This window comes from Pieris napi, chromosome 22 (genome assembly GCF_905475465.1).
Source record: "Pieris napi chromosome 22, ilPieNapi1.2, whole genome shotgun sequence".
In the NCBI taxonomy this organism is placed as follows: domain Eukaryota; kingdom Metazoa; phylum Arthropoda; class Insecta; order Lepidoptera; family Pieridae; genus Pieris; species Pieris napi.
This window is the reverse complement of record NC_062255.1, coordinates 845,550-864,270: the sequence shown is the minus strand read 5'-3', so window position 1 is coordinate 864,270 and position 18,721 is coordinate 845,550. Positions and strand designations below refer to the sequence as shown.

Genomic DNA, 18,721 nt, shown 5'->3' with positions numbered 1-18,721 from the left:
TCACTTAATCTATTTCTATGTTTTCTAATTACTAGCGATGCTTTAGAAAATAATCTCTCAGCAGGTACTGAAGTTGCAGGTATCGAAAGAAAATCACGAGCCATCTTGGATAAAATCGGATATTCCGTCTCATGCGTCCTCCACCACTCTAAAATGTCTTCCGAGCTGGCGGCTCTCGGTTTACTTAGATACTCCTCCAACTCGTCAGAAACTAAGCCTTGAAGACAAGATCCAGATGACGACGTAGAGGGACATGCATACAGTTTCTCAAAGTCTATTACATCTTCATATTCCTCATCCTCACATACTTTGTTTTCATTTCTTGTTAATTCTGGAGATTTAGACACCGAGTGTTGCTGTACGTGTAGACTTTTATATTCTTTATAAAGTTCATTAAATTTGTGCAGGCTTTCTGTTTTAATTTGCTGCCCCCATAATGTAATATCAAAAGTCTGAGCTTTGTGCCTTGGGTCTAAAATTAAAGTGGTACAGTAAATCCAGTTGCTCTTCTTATAATGTTTAAGCATTTTATCTCGGGCTGCTTGGAAACCTAAAATGAGCCTTTCATCCACTTCAGTTCGATTTGGTTTCTCATCTAATTGTTTTACCATTGATTCAATTTTATCAAGCAATAGATTGAATGATACAATGACTAGCGGTAATGTAACATATTTTTCTCCACCAAGTTTCGTTGATAAAAGTTTAAAGTTTATTAAAAACTTATGTATTTTTTCGAGTATTTGCCATTCCGTTTCTGTGATTTGAAAATCATTCAATTCGGTTACTGAAACGCATAATATGTTAATGCCAGGTCTCACTTTTAAACCAAATCCAATCATATCATGTGTGGAATTCCATCTTGTTGGACAGTCGAGTATAGGATTGAGATTTGATGGCACGCCAACTGCTTCACAAGCAGACTGGAACTTCCTCTTCAATATCTCGCTTCTTTTTATTTTACTGGAAATACTGCGTAATTTTGTAATACCTGTACGTGAGTCAGCAATATTTGGCACATATTCTTCATCTTCCTCAGTTTCGTCTTCATAGTCTTCATACTGCTGTTCTTGTTCTTTATTGTCAGTTTCAATGTGTAAAGCTAAGGTCTTTAGTAAATCTTGTACACCAAGGTTCAAAATGTGAGCAAAGCACCGGAAATGTTGATTGTCTGAATCAAAATGCAGCAGTTGTTTGCCAAGTTCACACATAAATTTGGTATTTGCAGTTGCGTTGTCCACCGTGATACCCTGTATTTTATTAATTATGCCATATTCCAATAAACATTCGTGGAAAATCGTTGCAATATCTAACCCAGTATGTCGACCGCGCGATGGTATAAAATCAAGGACTACAGATCGATACTTCCAGTCATTGTCTATAAAATGAATTGTGACCCCGTAGTAACTCCTACCAGCAATGGACGTCCATCCATCAATGGTAAATGACATTTTACATGAATATTGTTGTAGTCGATTTTTAACATTCGATTGTAGTTCTTCAAATCGCTCTTTAACTTTCCTTCTTAGTGTCGACCTTTTAGGAAATATCGTATTCGGGCATATCGATCGAAAATATTCCTGTGTATCTTCATCATCGAAAAATGAGAAAGGAAGATATTTTTTTACAATCCAATCAACTGTAGCTGTCATGAAGTTGTCACTTCGGTTTTCAGATACTGACTGAAATAAAATATTAAAATATGTGTTAATAATAGTAATAATAGGTACCTATTAAAATTTAAAACTATGAACATAGCATGATATCTATAAAAATATAATATAGGTACTAGAAAACCTAAACTATACCTAAACTAGCTTCGCATTTGAATAAATTACCTAGGTATAGGTCTGTACCTATATCTAGGTATCCTAGGTATACCTATAATCTGTATTATAATCGTGTTACGGAAAGGATATACTTAATGTACATACATATCAAAGGCACGGATTCCTATGGTGATAAGTGATAAGAAACCAATAAGGCAACATTTTTCAATACCTATAATTACCTACATAATTATTAATGTTTGTAAGTCTATACGTACACAAATCATTCATTACATAGGTACCTACGTCAGCTGATCGGTGTCAAATAGTGTCAATCAATTAATAATCGTCCCCGTAGAGCGAAAACACATTAGGTTGAAAAATGCCCAAATCGAGTTAACAATGCCAATAAAACTATAGTTTTTTCCCCTATTTAACTGTCTAACCGTCAATTTTGTAGGTATCCTAGTTTCCGATTTACAAAAAGTGAAAATTAAATAAATCTATTCTTTGGTCCTAATAGAAAATAAGAGAAATTACGAAATCATGTTAACTATTTTTTTATTTATCAAAAACTTACATAGCTTATAAAATAAAAGATTACCTAAGTTACTTTTATATTAACATTTTTAATTCATAGGAAGTGTAGAAGATTTTTTTTATATAAAAGTAGTTAGATTTTATACTATTATAAAACAAAATGTCTTTTAACTCTTAAGTTTTTTTTCATTATGTATATTTTGTATATCTACCAGTTAGTCGTAAATTACCCAAATCAAGTACATATAACATAAAAATAAACTCGATCTGAGTGAAAAATCACTAACTAGGGGCAAATATTAACTAATTCATAACTACATCGGATATTCTACAGAGAACAAATAACTAATTGGTTTTTTTTTTAGGTTTTCTCAGTAATAACTTAATCATCACTTTGGGTAGCTAACATTTTAACTTAATTTGATTTCCTTCAAAATGAAACTAAAAACATTAAAATATGGCATGACATGCTAAAGTTATGGCAATTTATATTTTTCAAAACTTTAACCCTCATTATCTCAAAACAGGTTTTTTGGACTTAATGAATTTTCGCTCTACGGGGACATATATTCATCCAAGAAACAACTCCGTATAACATTTGTTTTTCTGGTATTTTTATTATTATATTGATAGTTTTATGCCACAAAATAACAAATAATTGAACACATATTAGTTAGTACAAAATCGAAGTAGGTTTTGTAGCTTGGGAAATTGTTTTTTGTTTGTAGTAAAATAAACTTAAGTAGTGCCGCGGCTGCCTCAGTAATTAAGTAACTATGTACCTGCTTAAGTAGAGTACTTTATTTAGCTCACGGTTCAAATGAATGCAGATTCTAAACCAGATACCTACCTACCCTTTCTGTAACACGTAATACAAGGATACCTATACAAACACCCGTTTGTAGAAATAGAGATTAAAATCGTAAAAAAATTTAATAACTACGAACTACTAGAACGTCCACTGCTGGACAAAGGCTTCCCATTCGGGGTGTAGTTGCCCATAATTGCCACGCTGAGGACTACGTACTACTAAATAATTTATAAAAAAAAAATTTAAACTATAAAAAGTAAAGTAGGTATTTATGAAACACCCTAATTTGCATTGTTTTTTTTTTCATAAATTTACAAAAATAAAGTACCTACGAGAAACAGCTAGGTACTTTACTCTGGAAATTACTGTAATTATTAATTGGGTACCTAGTATTTACGTAACATATTTTTTTCTTACCTGTCTACTTATTGCAGTGGTTGTTAAAAACCTTGTGATATCTCCACTTTGACTTTGACTTAATGTTGGTTTTCTTACAGGAACAAATATTTGCGATTCCTTCCCGTGAAAAGATACTAGATGCTTTCTTAAGCCTGAAGTGTTTCTGTTTTTCATTTTTATTTCGACTTTCTTATGTTGGCACAATTTACACATACCAATTTGGGACGCATGAGTTATTTCGAAAAACTCGTCATATTTGCTTTCGTCTTTTAGATCTAATTCTGCAACTCTCACTACTCCGACTAGAGCTATTTGAATCTTCGTCACTCATGTCAAATTGTAAACATTCACTCCGAAAGTAATAAGGATTTAGAGTATCTAGCTAGGTAAATCGGCGAGAACAATAAATAAGATAGACTCGAAGCGGAACTCAATTGGAAATGACTGAAAATTATTTAAAAACTCATATTTATAAGCACAAGCCGAAGACCGACAAAGAAAAATGCGGCGTTCTTTGATAGATAGAATAAATCTTTGAAAGATTAAAAAACAGAAGTATCAGAATCAGAATCAGATAGGTTTTGTGCCTACGCAAAAATATAGTGCAGATAATAAATGCAAATAATATTGTTTATCACGTTCCTTTTTTATTGGAACTAGGCATGTTCCGTTAGGTCATGCCTCACGTCATGTAGGTACGATAGAAGTTGATAAACCGACACTTTAAATCTCGATTTTTGGAAGTGTGTGATTTTAAAACAAAACCCACGACGTCACTCATATTTGGAGTTTTTCCACGTTTCAAGTTTGTTTAAATTAACCCACTTCCAAATTTGCAGTGCAATGTCCTTTAAAAAGGTATAATAATAATATAAACTAGGTATATTGTTATTACAAATTTTTTTATAATATGCTTACGACTACAATCTTCCTTGCGAGGACACCATAATCTATTGGCGTCCGTTCTGAGCACCCGGAAACCTATTTTATTCTTTGGAACATGGGCAGTGGCGGCGACCTTTGACATGAAAGCGACGCGACGGCGGCAACACAAAGTCTAGGACTAAGGCGGACTAAATTTTTACCTATTTTGGTAGGGTTGTCAATGCTGGCATTAGCACAGAAAAATAAAATTAAGTAAACACAACGTTTTAACTAGGTATCTACGATAGAATATTTTTTCTACTAATTCCCTAAGTACTCAGTCTAAATATATTTTTCATAATTTGTTGTGTGTAATAGTGAACTCTAAATCTTACTTAAGAGCTTTTTTTAAAATAAACTTATGGAAAGCACTGACATGGCATATACAATTTTCAATCTTGCTGCTCACATTTTAGTACCTAGGTATATCACTCACTATCTATCATTTACCGATATTAACAATGATTAGGTATTTCGAAATTAAAATATTCGAAATTCAATAGATGCAATACCTACTTAGTTATTAATTATGATCTCGCCGGACAGCCAGTGTGAGAATGTATTTGTACAAGAAACTCAGAGCATTCAATTTATACCTACCTACTGCTGAGACATTTAATTTTATCCCCCTATACCAACCCTACCAAAATAGGTAACAATTTTGTGTGCCTCTGTCCGTACTCTTTGTCGGCAAATGCGGCGCTCAAACAGTGTCAAATGCTGTGATACACTTGTTGCAAACCGCGGCGTCTTTGTCGGTAAATTATCAAATAATTAGGTATATAATACACCGACCGACCAACAGTTTATTCGCAGAACGTCACATTTTCCCAATTAACCTTGAACCTTAATACTCTAGCGATAAAGTTGAAAATCTGTTAAAGAAATTTGACAGATTGTAGGAGCTCAATGTGCTGGCGTCTGTACCATAACATTGGCTGCCGTAGAAACTGTTACTAGACCTACTCGACTCGCTAGCTTGTTAGTTTTAAATTTTTCTGAATAGAAGAATAATATAAACTTTGAAACATAAGTAGCTACCTACATAATGTTTATATAATTTTGTTGGATATAATTTTAAGCACATACCAACCTACGAGTACTAACGTAAAATCTGCACATTAGACATAAACAAGCATAATATATTATTATAGGTAGATACCAGCGTTGCCATACGTCCCGATTTTTTAATGAACATGAAATGCCCCGCGCGGGACATTTTTCCCGCTTTTTGGGGTTACTCAAGACACCACTGCCATGCTCAGAAATTGCACCAGCTCTTTTAACAGCTACCAAAAAAAGATACCAGGTATATCATATACTCATTCCTCAGATTTCTGACAATTATTTGAAACGCCATTTGTCTAATGATATGAATACTTTTTTTGGTTTAGTTTTGTTTTGTTTATTTTTTTTTTTTTATTAAGAAGACAAGTGTTTAACGATAGGGTAACTCTGATTTAAAATATCACCTTTAGTTACTATGTCCCGCTATTGACGAGAGATTCCCACTTTTTTAACTGAAAAAGTTCCAAAATCCCGCCTTGACAATAAAAAATCTGGCAACGCTGGCAGATCTGTGGTAGATCAACAAGGTATGAACTTTGCTAGAAAGTTATTCTAGGTACATTTACATCACATGGGATGATGGGAACAGATTTGTGAGTATTAACACGCTACCTACTTAATAAATAGTTGAAATATAATAAGTACTTACCTACCTAATCAATACAATACCTTTCAGGGTTCTTTCAGACGAGCGGCACGTTGCCAACTGCAGATACAACTGCAGCCCTTAGTTTAGTGTTATGACGATACCTACGGTTTTGATACTGGGGAACGTTTCTCAAAATCGGGATTTAATACAAATACCTACTTAATAATGCCCAAATCTCAGTTTGACTTAACTGCAAGACGCAAGAGTCTTGCAGGTTTAAGTATTGTCTTGCTCAAGTCTTGCAGGCTTCAGTCTTGGTATTGGTCTTGCTACAATAAGGCGGTCTTGGTATTGGTCTTGGTCTTGCAAAAGTGCAAGAACAAGACCAAGACTGCAAGACCAAGACCGATTTTGGGCAACACTATTCGTCTCAGCCGGGGATCGAACCCGGGACCCATGGATTCGCAGTCAGGGGTACTAACCATTAGACCAATGAGTCGTCATATATTTAAGATATTCTAACATAATATGAACCTTTAAGAAAAATGTTTTAATTAACTGTTCACTTTTTCGGTTCCATTTGAAATATCAGTTTCAGTGTAGTTCGTGCTGAATATATTAGAATCGAACTGTACTGAGGCACGGGTAAATTAAATTAAATTCTCTGTGAATAAAATGGCGTCGTCCAAGTCAGTGAAACAGGCGGAAGGACGACAGGTTCCGGTATTTTGAAAACATATTGCCATGGCGTTTGCTATATTAATCATACAAGTAATACGATCATTTCGAGCATACAGTTAATTTTTACGTTCTGTCGCTTTTGGCTATGGTAATTAAAAAGCTTAAGCAAGTGTCGACTGGCTTGACTTTTGGGACGTCGACGATTTTGATAATCGCCGCGCCTTAAATTTTATAGCTGAGAAGTACAATATTGGTTCGTACTTTTGAATAATAACTTAAGTAGTTTGATACTGTATATCATTTATTGATACTAATAATAATTTTGAACTATATTGTTCAATTTCAAAATCACGATAATATATTCTAGATAATTTCTTACACATTCACTTACATGCACCCACACACTACACACAGTTTAAAAATCAAAATTTGTAATTGAAAAAAAAGCTAATAAATTGTATTAACTTTGTTATGAAAGTAACTATTAAGTCTGTTATTGGGAACCCTGACACAGGTTTTTTTATGCTTAAAAGCATTCCTGCATTGCCTTAATGCATTGTTATAAAGAATAAACACATTTTATTCTTTGTTATATAATTTATATATTATAGTTTATGCAGACTGTTAAAATACGGAAAGTCGAATATCTCGGACACGATAGTACTTGTTGCGGCTTATAATGATGGGCAAAAGTGATAGTCTAGTCGACAAGTTGAAAATGGAACAAAATAGAGATACTACTCTTAAAATTATGTGCGATAGCTCATTGGATCCGGAATGACGTCTAGAAAAATGTGCTAAAAGCGTGTATTAGCACATAAAAAATTGCAATAGTTATAGACAATTAAAGATGAAAAAAAAATGGCATTAAGTTTAATTGGCAACTATTAATATTTAAGAAATTTCAAATAAAGATTCTGAAATTTTTTTAACAACATTACATGGATTTTTTAGTTTTTGTTTAAGTAAAAAAATTTTGTTCCATTTTCAACTTGTCGACTAGACTATGAAGGCATGAATTGCCTTGAAGTTTGCCATTGGTAGCGCAAGATACCCGGCAAATTAAGTTGTTAACAGCCAATCTTTAGCAACAAAGTGGCATCAGAAGAAGAAGATAATTTCTTTACTTCATTTAAATTGAATTTCACGATACGTCAGTAAAAATATATGTGATATCATTTAAAATCGTTTCCGCTGCTAACAGAAGCCACGCATACCGTAATATATTCGTTTTAAAGTGCTATCGCGACTTCGCCTGTATTTTATTGCGAGCACTCGTGGTTTAGACGAATTGCAAATGAACTGAGAATGTTCACCACGAGTTTAAAATATCATAGATAAGTTAAAAACGAAGCATATCAGATATGAAATACACTAACATTTTAGAAAATAGTAGTCATTTGTAACAAGTACTTGTTGTGTTGGTGATGCGGATTGGTCTGTGCGGAGTGAAAGCCGTCGTGCGATGCTGCCTTTTTTGTTACGTTTGCAATATAGTTCGACAGTAGTATGCTTAATGAAACAATTAAAGTATTACTCACTAAGTAAACGAAAAGAGACACAAAGATTCCTAGTCATTTGTAACAACCACTTCTTGTGTTGTAGTTGTGTGTGCTGGTAGTTTTTGCGGAAGCCGTCGTGCAATGCTTGCTCTTTTGTTACATTGGCAATGTAATTCAACAGTAGGTATTATACTTAATATGAACAAAATCTAGTATTTAGTGAATAAATGAAAAGACGCGTAGCAAAAAAGATTTATATTACCGTAATTGCCACGTCAGTTCTTTTCCACATAATAATAAAGTTTTTACATTATATTGTAATTCGTATACTGGGGTACGGAAGCTCTGACGTTTTTGTTGGCAGACGGAATATTAGTTGAATCGGCTACGGCCGTAAAGAGGTGAGCCATTTATCCCGCTATTAAAATAAATAAATCAGTGGCGCTACAACCTTTCTGTATCTGTTTCATGATAGTTTGTCTAATAGGCAAGTAGGTGATCAGCCTCCGGTGCACACGCCGTCAACATTTTGGTCTAAGTCAAGCTGGTTTCCTCACGATGTTTTCCTTCACCGTTCGAACGAATGTTAAATGCGCACATAAATTGTCCATTGGTGCACAGCCGGGGATCGAACCCACGACCTCAGGGATGAGAGTCGCACGCTGAAGCCACTAAGCCAACACTGCTCTATCCCGCTATTACATCTTCATATACGTGCCACGAAAGTTTTTTAAAGCAATTTTTGCTGCACTCCATCTAAGCAAAACCATTGAGGTATCTTCCTTCCCTTAATAAAATAGCCTACCAATACTGAAAAAGTCGGCAACGCACTCGCAATCCTTCTGCCATCGTGAGTGTCCATGGGTGGTGGTATCACTGTAACAACGAGCCTCCAGCCCTGTCCAATAGCTTATTTCAAAGTTTGTAAAAATACAATACAATTTACAATGAAGCACACTGAAATTATTAGGATGCATACTAGAAAAGTATACATGCGCTTAATTCTGGTAAAAAGTTGAATTCTATTCGTTTGAAGCTACATTAACATAATGCGCCAAAGTTACGAATAACAAGCGAAGTTTGAGACAAAAACAGAATTGGTAACGCAAATGAGAGGACTTGATATAAAATTAAAGCGTTGGAGGGACATCAGAGGAAATTGTTTGCGTTTTCCATCTGTTTCAAGAAAATGCACTGTTTGAATGCATTTTAAAGGTACTAATTTGTATAATTTCTTTATTGAATTTTCTATTAAATAAACGTCGTTCTTTAATGAACTAGAATTTATTTAATTTCTTATTATTTATGAAATTTCGTGTGCTTCACAGCGCAGCGAGAGAAGTAATGTACAAAATTCGTTGAAGGATGTTTTTATGTGCAGTACTTTAGTCGTTTATCATGTGTATATAATTAGAATATAATAACGTAACAACCACTACGATATTTATAGATATGAAATTCTCGAATCTTTTCATTAATTAGACCAAACTCCCCCGAAACGAATCCATTGATTTTTATAAAATTTCTTCTGTATCGGTAGGTCTACGTTATTTATTGTGTATACTCCTTAGTGATTGTTTTTTTAATTTGGCATTTAAAAACTAATATAAATTTCAAGCTTTTAAGTTTGTTTTATTAATATTTTTTTGTATTATTTTTGACGGTTCTATAATTTTTTTTAAAGATTTGTTTATGCACTTCTTGCACTATACCCATCATATTTTTTTCCCTTACTAGGGTTGCCTGGAAGATATCGCTTGTTTGCGATAATAATGTAACGTGTGAGTGTGTGTGTGTGAAAGTGTGAATAAATAAATAAGCTTCTACTACAAACCTCCTTTTAATAGCGATATTAGGACTGTAATAATCAGTGGTCAATAATTAGAAATAATTTATATGGCAAAACGTTTTCCAGGTCAGGTAGTAGTGCAATAAAATTTAATTAGTGGTGCTGCGGAATATATCACGAGGAATCCGAAAATCTGTATAGAGATGTCCACCATTTTCTTTATAACAAATTACCATTGTTAATTCACACGTAGTTGTACAGTAGTTGGCATTTAATGAACTTCTATATAGCCTACTCGTAGATCACTGTGTAAATTGAAGACACAAATCACTCTTGGCCAATTTAATCAGGGGCGGTGCAAATTGCCAGCAACCTGTTAATTTACGACTCTCTTAGTGCAGCACTTTAAAGCAATTACTACTTTGAGGTTCAATAAATAAAGCATATAATTCCATTTCTATTAAGAATCCGAATTTGTATTTCCACCTTAATAACTTAATACATAGTAAGTGAAAATTATCATGGTTATATCGGTGCGTTCAAAGTACCTCCTTCCGGCATTAATAATCCTGATATAAAAAGCTTCTAAAATAAATCAGTGGCACTACAACCTTTTTAGGTGTGAGCCTCAGATTTCTGCATCTGTATAACGATTATTTGATGAGCCTCATGTGCCTGATACACGTCGTCGACTTTTTGATCGAAGGCAAGCCGGTTTCCATACGGTGTCTTCCTTCACCGTTCGAGCAAAAGTTAAATGCGTACATAGAAAGTCCATTGGTGCACAGCCGGGGATCGAACCCACGACCTCAGGATTGAGGATGATCCATGTGGTATCAAATTATTTGAGTATAATTAATATTATTATTATTTTCTTATGTAGCCAAGTTCTTGTGGCGGCGTCCATGCGTCGGGTTGTCTCTCTCCTTTAAATTGTTAAGTGCGTGCTCCTATTTCACCATGCCTCCTGCTGATAGAGGACAAATCTTTGTTTTTAATTTATTTTATTATTATTTATTAAGATGTCATGTGGAACATGGTGTAATGGTTGCAGCTCCTTACAAACGTTCTGTAAAACAAAAAACTTGGCGATTAAAAAGAGTGGCGGAGAGTTTATTGCCAGTTCTTCTCTTCCGTTCTACGCCCTTGATTTGAGAACTGGCATTAAATGTAAAATTAGAGGCATTTAATATATATTTCTTATTTCACGTTCATAAGTGTAGGTACATTGTGTTACCTATATGAATAAAGGCCAGGCCAACACTGCTCTCCAAAAATGCTTTTAGAAATAGGAAAACTCATCAGCCACATACCTTGGTGCATACGAAACATTTTATATTTTATGTACATACATACACCGTCTACATTTATAGAACTTAAAGCTTTGAATCTATAACACCATGTTAAGTACTTGTAAATTTCAGACAAAAACAATTCAGTTGGGAAAACTTTAGAATTCAAGTATTGTTAAGTCTTTCAAATTGACTTGTAAATTAAATGAACAGACACTTTCATTGTAAGGAAAAGGGTTGAAATGCTGTAACATGTGTCTCATCAGAATTTTTTTTCTAATCTATAGCAAATATAATATGCGAATGGTGAGTACAAAAATCGAGAAAAAAAGGATAATAGAAGATCTGATTTGCTGATGATTACGGCCGAGGTGATTTTTTACCAAGTAGCCGTTACAGAAATTAGGAGTAATAAGTGGACCAACAAACAACCTTAAGGTATATTATGAGGTTGAAGAATATTTGCGTACGAATTCCTGAAGCTCATGATAATCAAAGATTTAAGTTGGGGCCTGGTAGATAGTACCGGTGACCCCAGCTGGTTCTTTAATTAACGAATAAGTATGGCGAAATACAGCGATAAAGAGCTCCCAGCGTTTCACTGCCACAGGGACCAAAATTTTGATGTGAAACATCTATAGCCGCACGTAAAACCGATTTCTGGCGTGGCGACGCATACCGTGGCGACGCGTCGCCACGCTATATGATGGTATATATATACAGTCTATATGCAGTAGTGTGTACGGTGTGTGTATTTCGAAGTCACTAAACGATTTAAGTAGTCACGATTTGAAATAAATTCGTAAATTTTTGTATTTAATGAAAATAAATGTTTATTCAATAAATAGTCATCGTTATCTGGAAAAAAATCGTAATATTTTATTTTATCATTATGACATATTTAGTTCCTATCACAATCTGTTCTTTTCTGCATATTACTTTTACAAAATAATGTCGATGTTTCACATCTGCCAGGCGTCCCGTGACGCTCATATATTTTTCAATTTCAAAATTTTTAAATTTGTTTTAATTTTCTATTTATTAATTTTATTATTTTACATTTACATTATTATTTTAATTACAATGTAGGTTAATAATATTGTAAAGACTGTATGTTGGAAATAAATACTTTAATTCGGAAGCAAAAAAAAAACTGTTTGGTATTTATATATTTCTGTTTACTGTACCCTGGTTCCGTTGCACATATAACATTTTATGCAGTAATTAACCATTTCTGATTTCATATAGCAAGCAATTACTTGAAACTGGCGTATTGTACTTGAAGGTTGAAACATGGCTCGTGTGAGCGGAACGAAACATACACTCAAATATACTTCTAAAATACCCTGTTTTAATGCTGTGGCTACACTGGATGCCTGATTTCAGATTTATTTTAAATTTCAGTAACATATGGGGGCAATGTTAGCCTTGGAGTTTTTTATACAATAGGGGGCAAACAGGCAAGAGACTCACCTGACGTGATACTCACTTTGCCAGAAAGCCTGCAAACTTTACGGAATGGTATGCTCGTTTCGTGTTAAGTATAGGGTCGAATACTTCAGTGGGTTTCACATAGTGGTGGTATAAAAACTGTCTTAAAAAAACGCGATAGGAGTATGAATTAGAACCCCGTACAAACAAATCCCTATTTACTATGTGCGCTATTAATATTTTTATAAAGGAAAATATTGTTAGGAAAACGTACCTACTTCTAAACTTTAAAAATTTACGGTAGTAAAAAAAGAACGAGAAAAAATATATAAAGAAATTTCAGGCCACGAATTGTTGTGACTGTTCTATTTGATGTTAATTTAAGTCAATAAAGTGATAACTTCTTTTTCACTTCCTGTGGACAATTGCTAAAAAAGAGAACTAGTTGTAGAACAAAAATAAGTAATATTTACAGGATAACCTTACAAAATCACTTTTATTTCAATGCTCTTACTCTTCTCTTCTTTCTTTAATTTTTTTAAATAGTCAGTGTGTGAGTAAATAGCAAGATATAGTCAGTGTGATCATAGCATAAACTCAAGCCACGGAAATTTGAGTGCTCCCAAAGTCTCAAATACTCGGAATATTCGGGAAAATTTTGCTTTACTTAGCTCGTATACAAATGTTGGTTTTATTTAATTAGGCTTTTTAATATTAAACAGATGTTAAATATATCTGCCACAATGTCTCAATTACGGAACTTTATTTTTAAACACTTAAAGATAAATTCTCTCTGAATGGATTTTGTGTAAATGTGTGGCACTACAACCTTTTTATGAGTGGGCCTCAGATTTCTGTATCTGTTTCAAGATCATTTGTCGACATAATAGGCAAGTAGCTGATCAGCCTCCCGTTCTTGATACGTGCCGTTGACTTTTTGGATCTAAGGCAAGCCGAATTCCTCCCGATATTTTCATTCACCGTTCGAGCGAATGGTACATTGGTGTACATCGGATCGAACCTACGACCTCAAGGAGAGTCGCACTCGGAAGCCATTAGGCCAACACTGTAAATGTATATCAATCTTACAAAAACCACCACCGGTGGGACAGCGTAGAACTGGTAATAAAAAAAAAAAATTTATTACCAGAAAAGTTTTGTACTAATAGGTGTGTCAATATGAACATAGAAGCTATTGGTTCAAATCGCTGCTGTGCACCCATGGATTATCCCGGAAAATACAGCTTTACATGAACACAGAAGACTAGAAGATATATTTGTCTATTAAACGAAAAATTATCAAAGACAAAAGTATATAATATGTAATCCAGATCCATATTCGCTTGGAACGTCAATTGATAATTATTACTGTATTTAATTATAAATATCTATTTTCTACTAGAAATGGAAAATTCTCAGAACATAACGAAAATTTCTTTTGAGACATGGAGTAGATACAGTTCTATATATTTTGTCTTAATATTATATAACTAATAATACTATACTAATTATAACTAAAGAGCAGTGTTGGCCTAGTGGCTTCAGCGTGCGACTCTCATCCCTGAGGTCGTAGGTTCGATCCCCGGCTGTGCACCAATGGACTTTCTTTCTATGTGCGCATTTAAAATTCGCTCGAACGGTATAGGAAAACATCGAAAGGAAACCAACGCGTCTAAGACGCACGGCACGCACCCAAAAAGTCGACGGCGTGTGTCAGGCACTGGAGGCTGATCACCTACTTACCTATTACATTGTAAAATGATCATGAAACAGATTCGGAAATCTGAGGCTCAGACCTAAAGAGGTTTAAGTAAATTATATAAGTAAGAAGCTTAGTAAGCTAAGCTAAGTAATAAGCTTCTTTTGCCTTTCAAGCTAAAAAAATGTATTGCCGATTTCGATGTTTTTTCTTTAAAGGTCAGCAAAAAATTCTGCTATAAGGAACGTTATACTTCGATCCCATTTTGCGGGTGTATTTGACGTTAAAATCATCATCAATCATATCATCGAGAGGATATAGGAGTATATTAAACTGGACGTCAATATTTTAATAACATTTATTATAATGCAATAGATGTATTTTTTACAATGGAAATTCTCTACAAATACGTGCGTATTTTTGTCGTTTTCTATAATAAATATTGTCTGTACAAATTTTTTTTAATAAACGTGCCAAATTGTTATGGCGTCATGAAAGTTTTCCTTGAGGTAAATTCCTTACAATGCGTAACTGAAAGTATGATAATTTATTCGATACGATCGTCAATATTTAAAAAAAAAACATTTATACCAGCTTTCAAATTAAGGGCGTAGCGGGCGAGAACTGGCAAGACACTCCCGCCTCTCTTTTTAATTATTGTTGCCAAGTTTTGTGAACATTGCGAAGAATCTGAACATAGCCGTGGTTCAAACACAGGACTTCAGGTTGAGAATTAATTTCTTCTTTATTTAATTGGAAATTTATCTGATTAATCACCAAAAAGTTACTAATGACCTATTGAAGCTGTCGGGAAAACGCAAAACCCTCTCAGCTGTCAAAAATTGTGTAAAAACCTCGAGGAAAAGCTATCAAAATATTTCATTAAAACTTATAATTAATGTTTCGCTATTGTTATAACTTTCATTTGAGTCTCCAACGATCTTGCGATTAGCCTTTGTATAACTTAGATTGTTGATTTATTAACTTGTTATATATTATGGAGTATTAACACAGTACCACAGATAACATTGGTCTCGTAATAAAAAAAAATAAAAAAACATGTCTGCCGACTTTATATATAAAGTATGTATATATTAACGGTTTTTGTATCTAGTGCAAAGTAAAGTATTTAGGCGTGTGAAGCTACGGGGCACAACTAGTTTTAAATATAAACAGGTCCATTTTTCTACGCTTATGTTTTAGATATTATTTGTTAGACATCTTAAATAATAATTTAATTACGATTTGAGTGTTTAAAATATTAGAAATATTATATTTAAATTTATATAATACATTTCGTGTCTATAACATTTTATTATGTAAGTGCATAAGTTTCGAAATTTGTAAATTGTCAAATGGATTTCAGTCTCTATTATAATTTGTTACCCTAATAGGCATGGAAGCTGAAAATACACATTATAAATTGATTCATTTTACAAATGAGGTCAATTTCCTATAACTTACATTTGACTGTGTAACTAAATTTAATTTAGCGCCCTCTATCGACAGGCGCGATCAAAACTGCCGAAGAAGAGACGTCGAGTGTTACCCGTTGAGCAACCCCGAAGGAAACGCGACGCCACCGCCTCAAATCGTCGAGTGAATGCCGTGAAACATCCGGTTGTGTTAAAGGACCTTCAGGGAGCTAACAAGTTCGGTAAGGACAAAACTTTCGTCGATGAATCATAGATGGCGTGGATTAGGAAAACTTACGTTATTGTTTTTTTATTTTCAATACTAATTTATCGACGTTGTATATGATTGATCAGGAAAAATAATTATGTTGCGATACTGTTAATTTTAGTAGTACAGTTTTAGATTTATGCTTCAAATATACAGCATGGTCCAACTAGTGATGTCAATAAAAAATTTTTAGATTCCTCACACCTGGGGGTATACGAAATACCCCATGAATGTTCCGCGATTTTTTGTAGTTTTCGAGTTATAATTTTTTTTGTGTGTTCATGCTTATAAGCACACAAAAAAAAGGTAGGTAGTTAGGGTAGGTAGGTAGGTAAGGTAGCACAATGTACTTAAATTGTGTTACCTATATGAATAAATGATTTTTGACTTTTGACTTCTGACTATAAAATAGAATACTTCAATAACACAGCGAAATCTGTTGACAATAAAGTAAATATCTCCTTACGCAGTATCTGTTTTGAAAGTGCAGTTATTTTTCTGCATTTATTTTTCTCTTTCTCTAAGAATGAAGCTGGTTACGGAAATAATGTCTATGCTATTTGATTTTCAGTATTATTATTGTTATATTTACAGGTGTCAATGGCATGAACATGATTAGTTTGGCTTTACAAGGTCCACCGAATGTACTTCGTCCTCCGCCCACCGCACAGCCACTACAAGCTCGGGCTCCTATAGGTAATTTTCGATTCCAACCTTAACCACATAAGCTCTCCAATCCAAATACCTTATCCAAACACTTTGAGAATTGAAATAACATCTACTGTAGTTCACAAGTCGTAACACAAGTATCCAAAAAGAAAACGGATTAAATATTTTTTTTATACAACAGAGGGCAAACGGGCAGCTGGCTCACCTAATGTTAAGTGATACAGCGTCCCATGGATACTCTCAATCCCAGAGGGCTCGCGAGTGCGTTGCCGGCCTTTTAAGAATAAAATAGTTACTAACATATTTAAAATATGACTAAAGGTTTTAAACATTTTCATAATTGGGAGTTGCAGCGTATAGAAAACTTTAAAGTTCTTTTGTTATTTACAGTCGAGAGCCCGATAGTAAACACGCAATGCGCTACCATATCGTTGGCATCACTACAACCTCCCCTGATGACTGCCCCGCCCTTACAACCACGGCCTGCCACAACCGGATCATTAGATCTGATGCTACCCTTGCAACCAAAACTCTTACCAGGGTACAACCTGCAATCATCATTTCTATCCAGCACCTTGTCAACTGTCCGACCTCCGGATTTGAACAAAATTATTAGAGATGACTTTAAACCGACAGTAGATATAATTGTTGAGAAATCGGAAGATGTAGATAACAAAATGTGTTGTGATGTAGGTAGAATTATAGATGATAATGTATGTTGTGAAATTAATTCGAATGTTATAGAGAACGATGCATGTAAAGATAGTCCTAATAATAATTCAGTTTAAACCCATTTTACTGTTTTGTTTATTGTATTAAAATTGATCTTTACGAAAATAATACTTGTTAAGATAGAAAACTTAAATGTTAACGAAATTAATATTGGTTGTTAATCCGCTTTCACTTCGCAATATTCGTAATTTTCTCTAGTACTTATTGATATTGGAAACCAGGAGTTTTTGTCTTTAGTCTTTCGATAAATCTTACTCTACTAAAATAATAATAATTATTATTTATTTATTCAAGCAGACCAAAGTCCATATTATTATTAACGTGTTTATTTATATCTACGGTATATGTTAGCTTTAAAGTATAACTCAAGGTTATAAGTATAGGCCAAGGCAGTATATTTTGCCCACTCAGGCTTTCTTAGTTTTATACGCGTGACGATTACCTAAATCGTCGGAGTTATGCCCCGAGAGTATATCCAAACGTAGGAACTCTCTAAAACTACATAGCATTCATTTGTTACATAGAAATTAGCATTTCATTATTTCGCTTATATTATATTGTTATATGCGAGAGGTTAATATAGAATAAAACTAAATTCCTCTATCATTTAAAGCACCCCGATGACCCAGGAACCGTACATTTTGGTCCTTCGAGCCGGATATGAACCAGCGACCTATGTTTAGTTATGCGAGTGAGAGTGGATTAATTATTAACTATTTACTAAAATTCCGATTAATATTCAAAACTAATGTTCTATAAACTAAATTATTTTGTCTAATCAAAACTATATTGACCAAATAGTAGTACTTATTAGAATTTCGTTCAATAATTGTAAATTTTGTAAATGAAAGACGAGACAGTGATGTTGTAATGTAAATAATAGTTATATTCCAATTGTTGTTAATTATAATTATTATGTATTAAATAATTTACGATGGTTTTTGTTTTATTACTAATAATAATAGTGCCTTTACGGCAAGTACTACAGGTAAAACTGCTTTTAATAACTTGACGTTTTGAATACTTCGGCAGTAGCATTCAGAAGTGGAGTTGAAATTTTTTTATAATGTCTAAGAATACTGACTGCTGATGATGGAGCAGTGACGATGGGTATCATAAGTAAATCTTGAATAAGAAGTAACACAT

General features: G+C 33.8%; 1 protein-coding gene across 1 annotated transcript in view; it reads left to right on the top strand.

Annotated features, from left to right (window-relative positions):
- LOC125060714 (potassium voltage-gated channel protein Shaw-like) overlaps window positions 1-18,512 on the top strand; it is a 147,543-nt gene extending 129,031 nt beyond the window's left edge. Inside the window, exons 8-10 of the mRNA XM_047665736.1 lie at window positions 16,001-16,148; window positions 16,769-16,870; window positions 17,234-18,512. Coding sequence (XP_047521692.1) covers window positions 16,001-16,148; window positions 16,769-16,870; window positions 17,234-17,631 — 648 coding nt within the window. The 3' untranslated portion in view covers window positions 17,632-18,512. The remainder of the gene's footprint in view (window positions 1-16,000; window positions 16,149-16,768; window positions 16,871-17,233) is intronic.
- The last annotated feature ends 209 nt before the right edge of the window (window positions 18,513-18,721 follow it).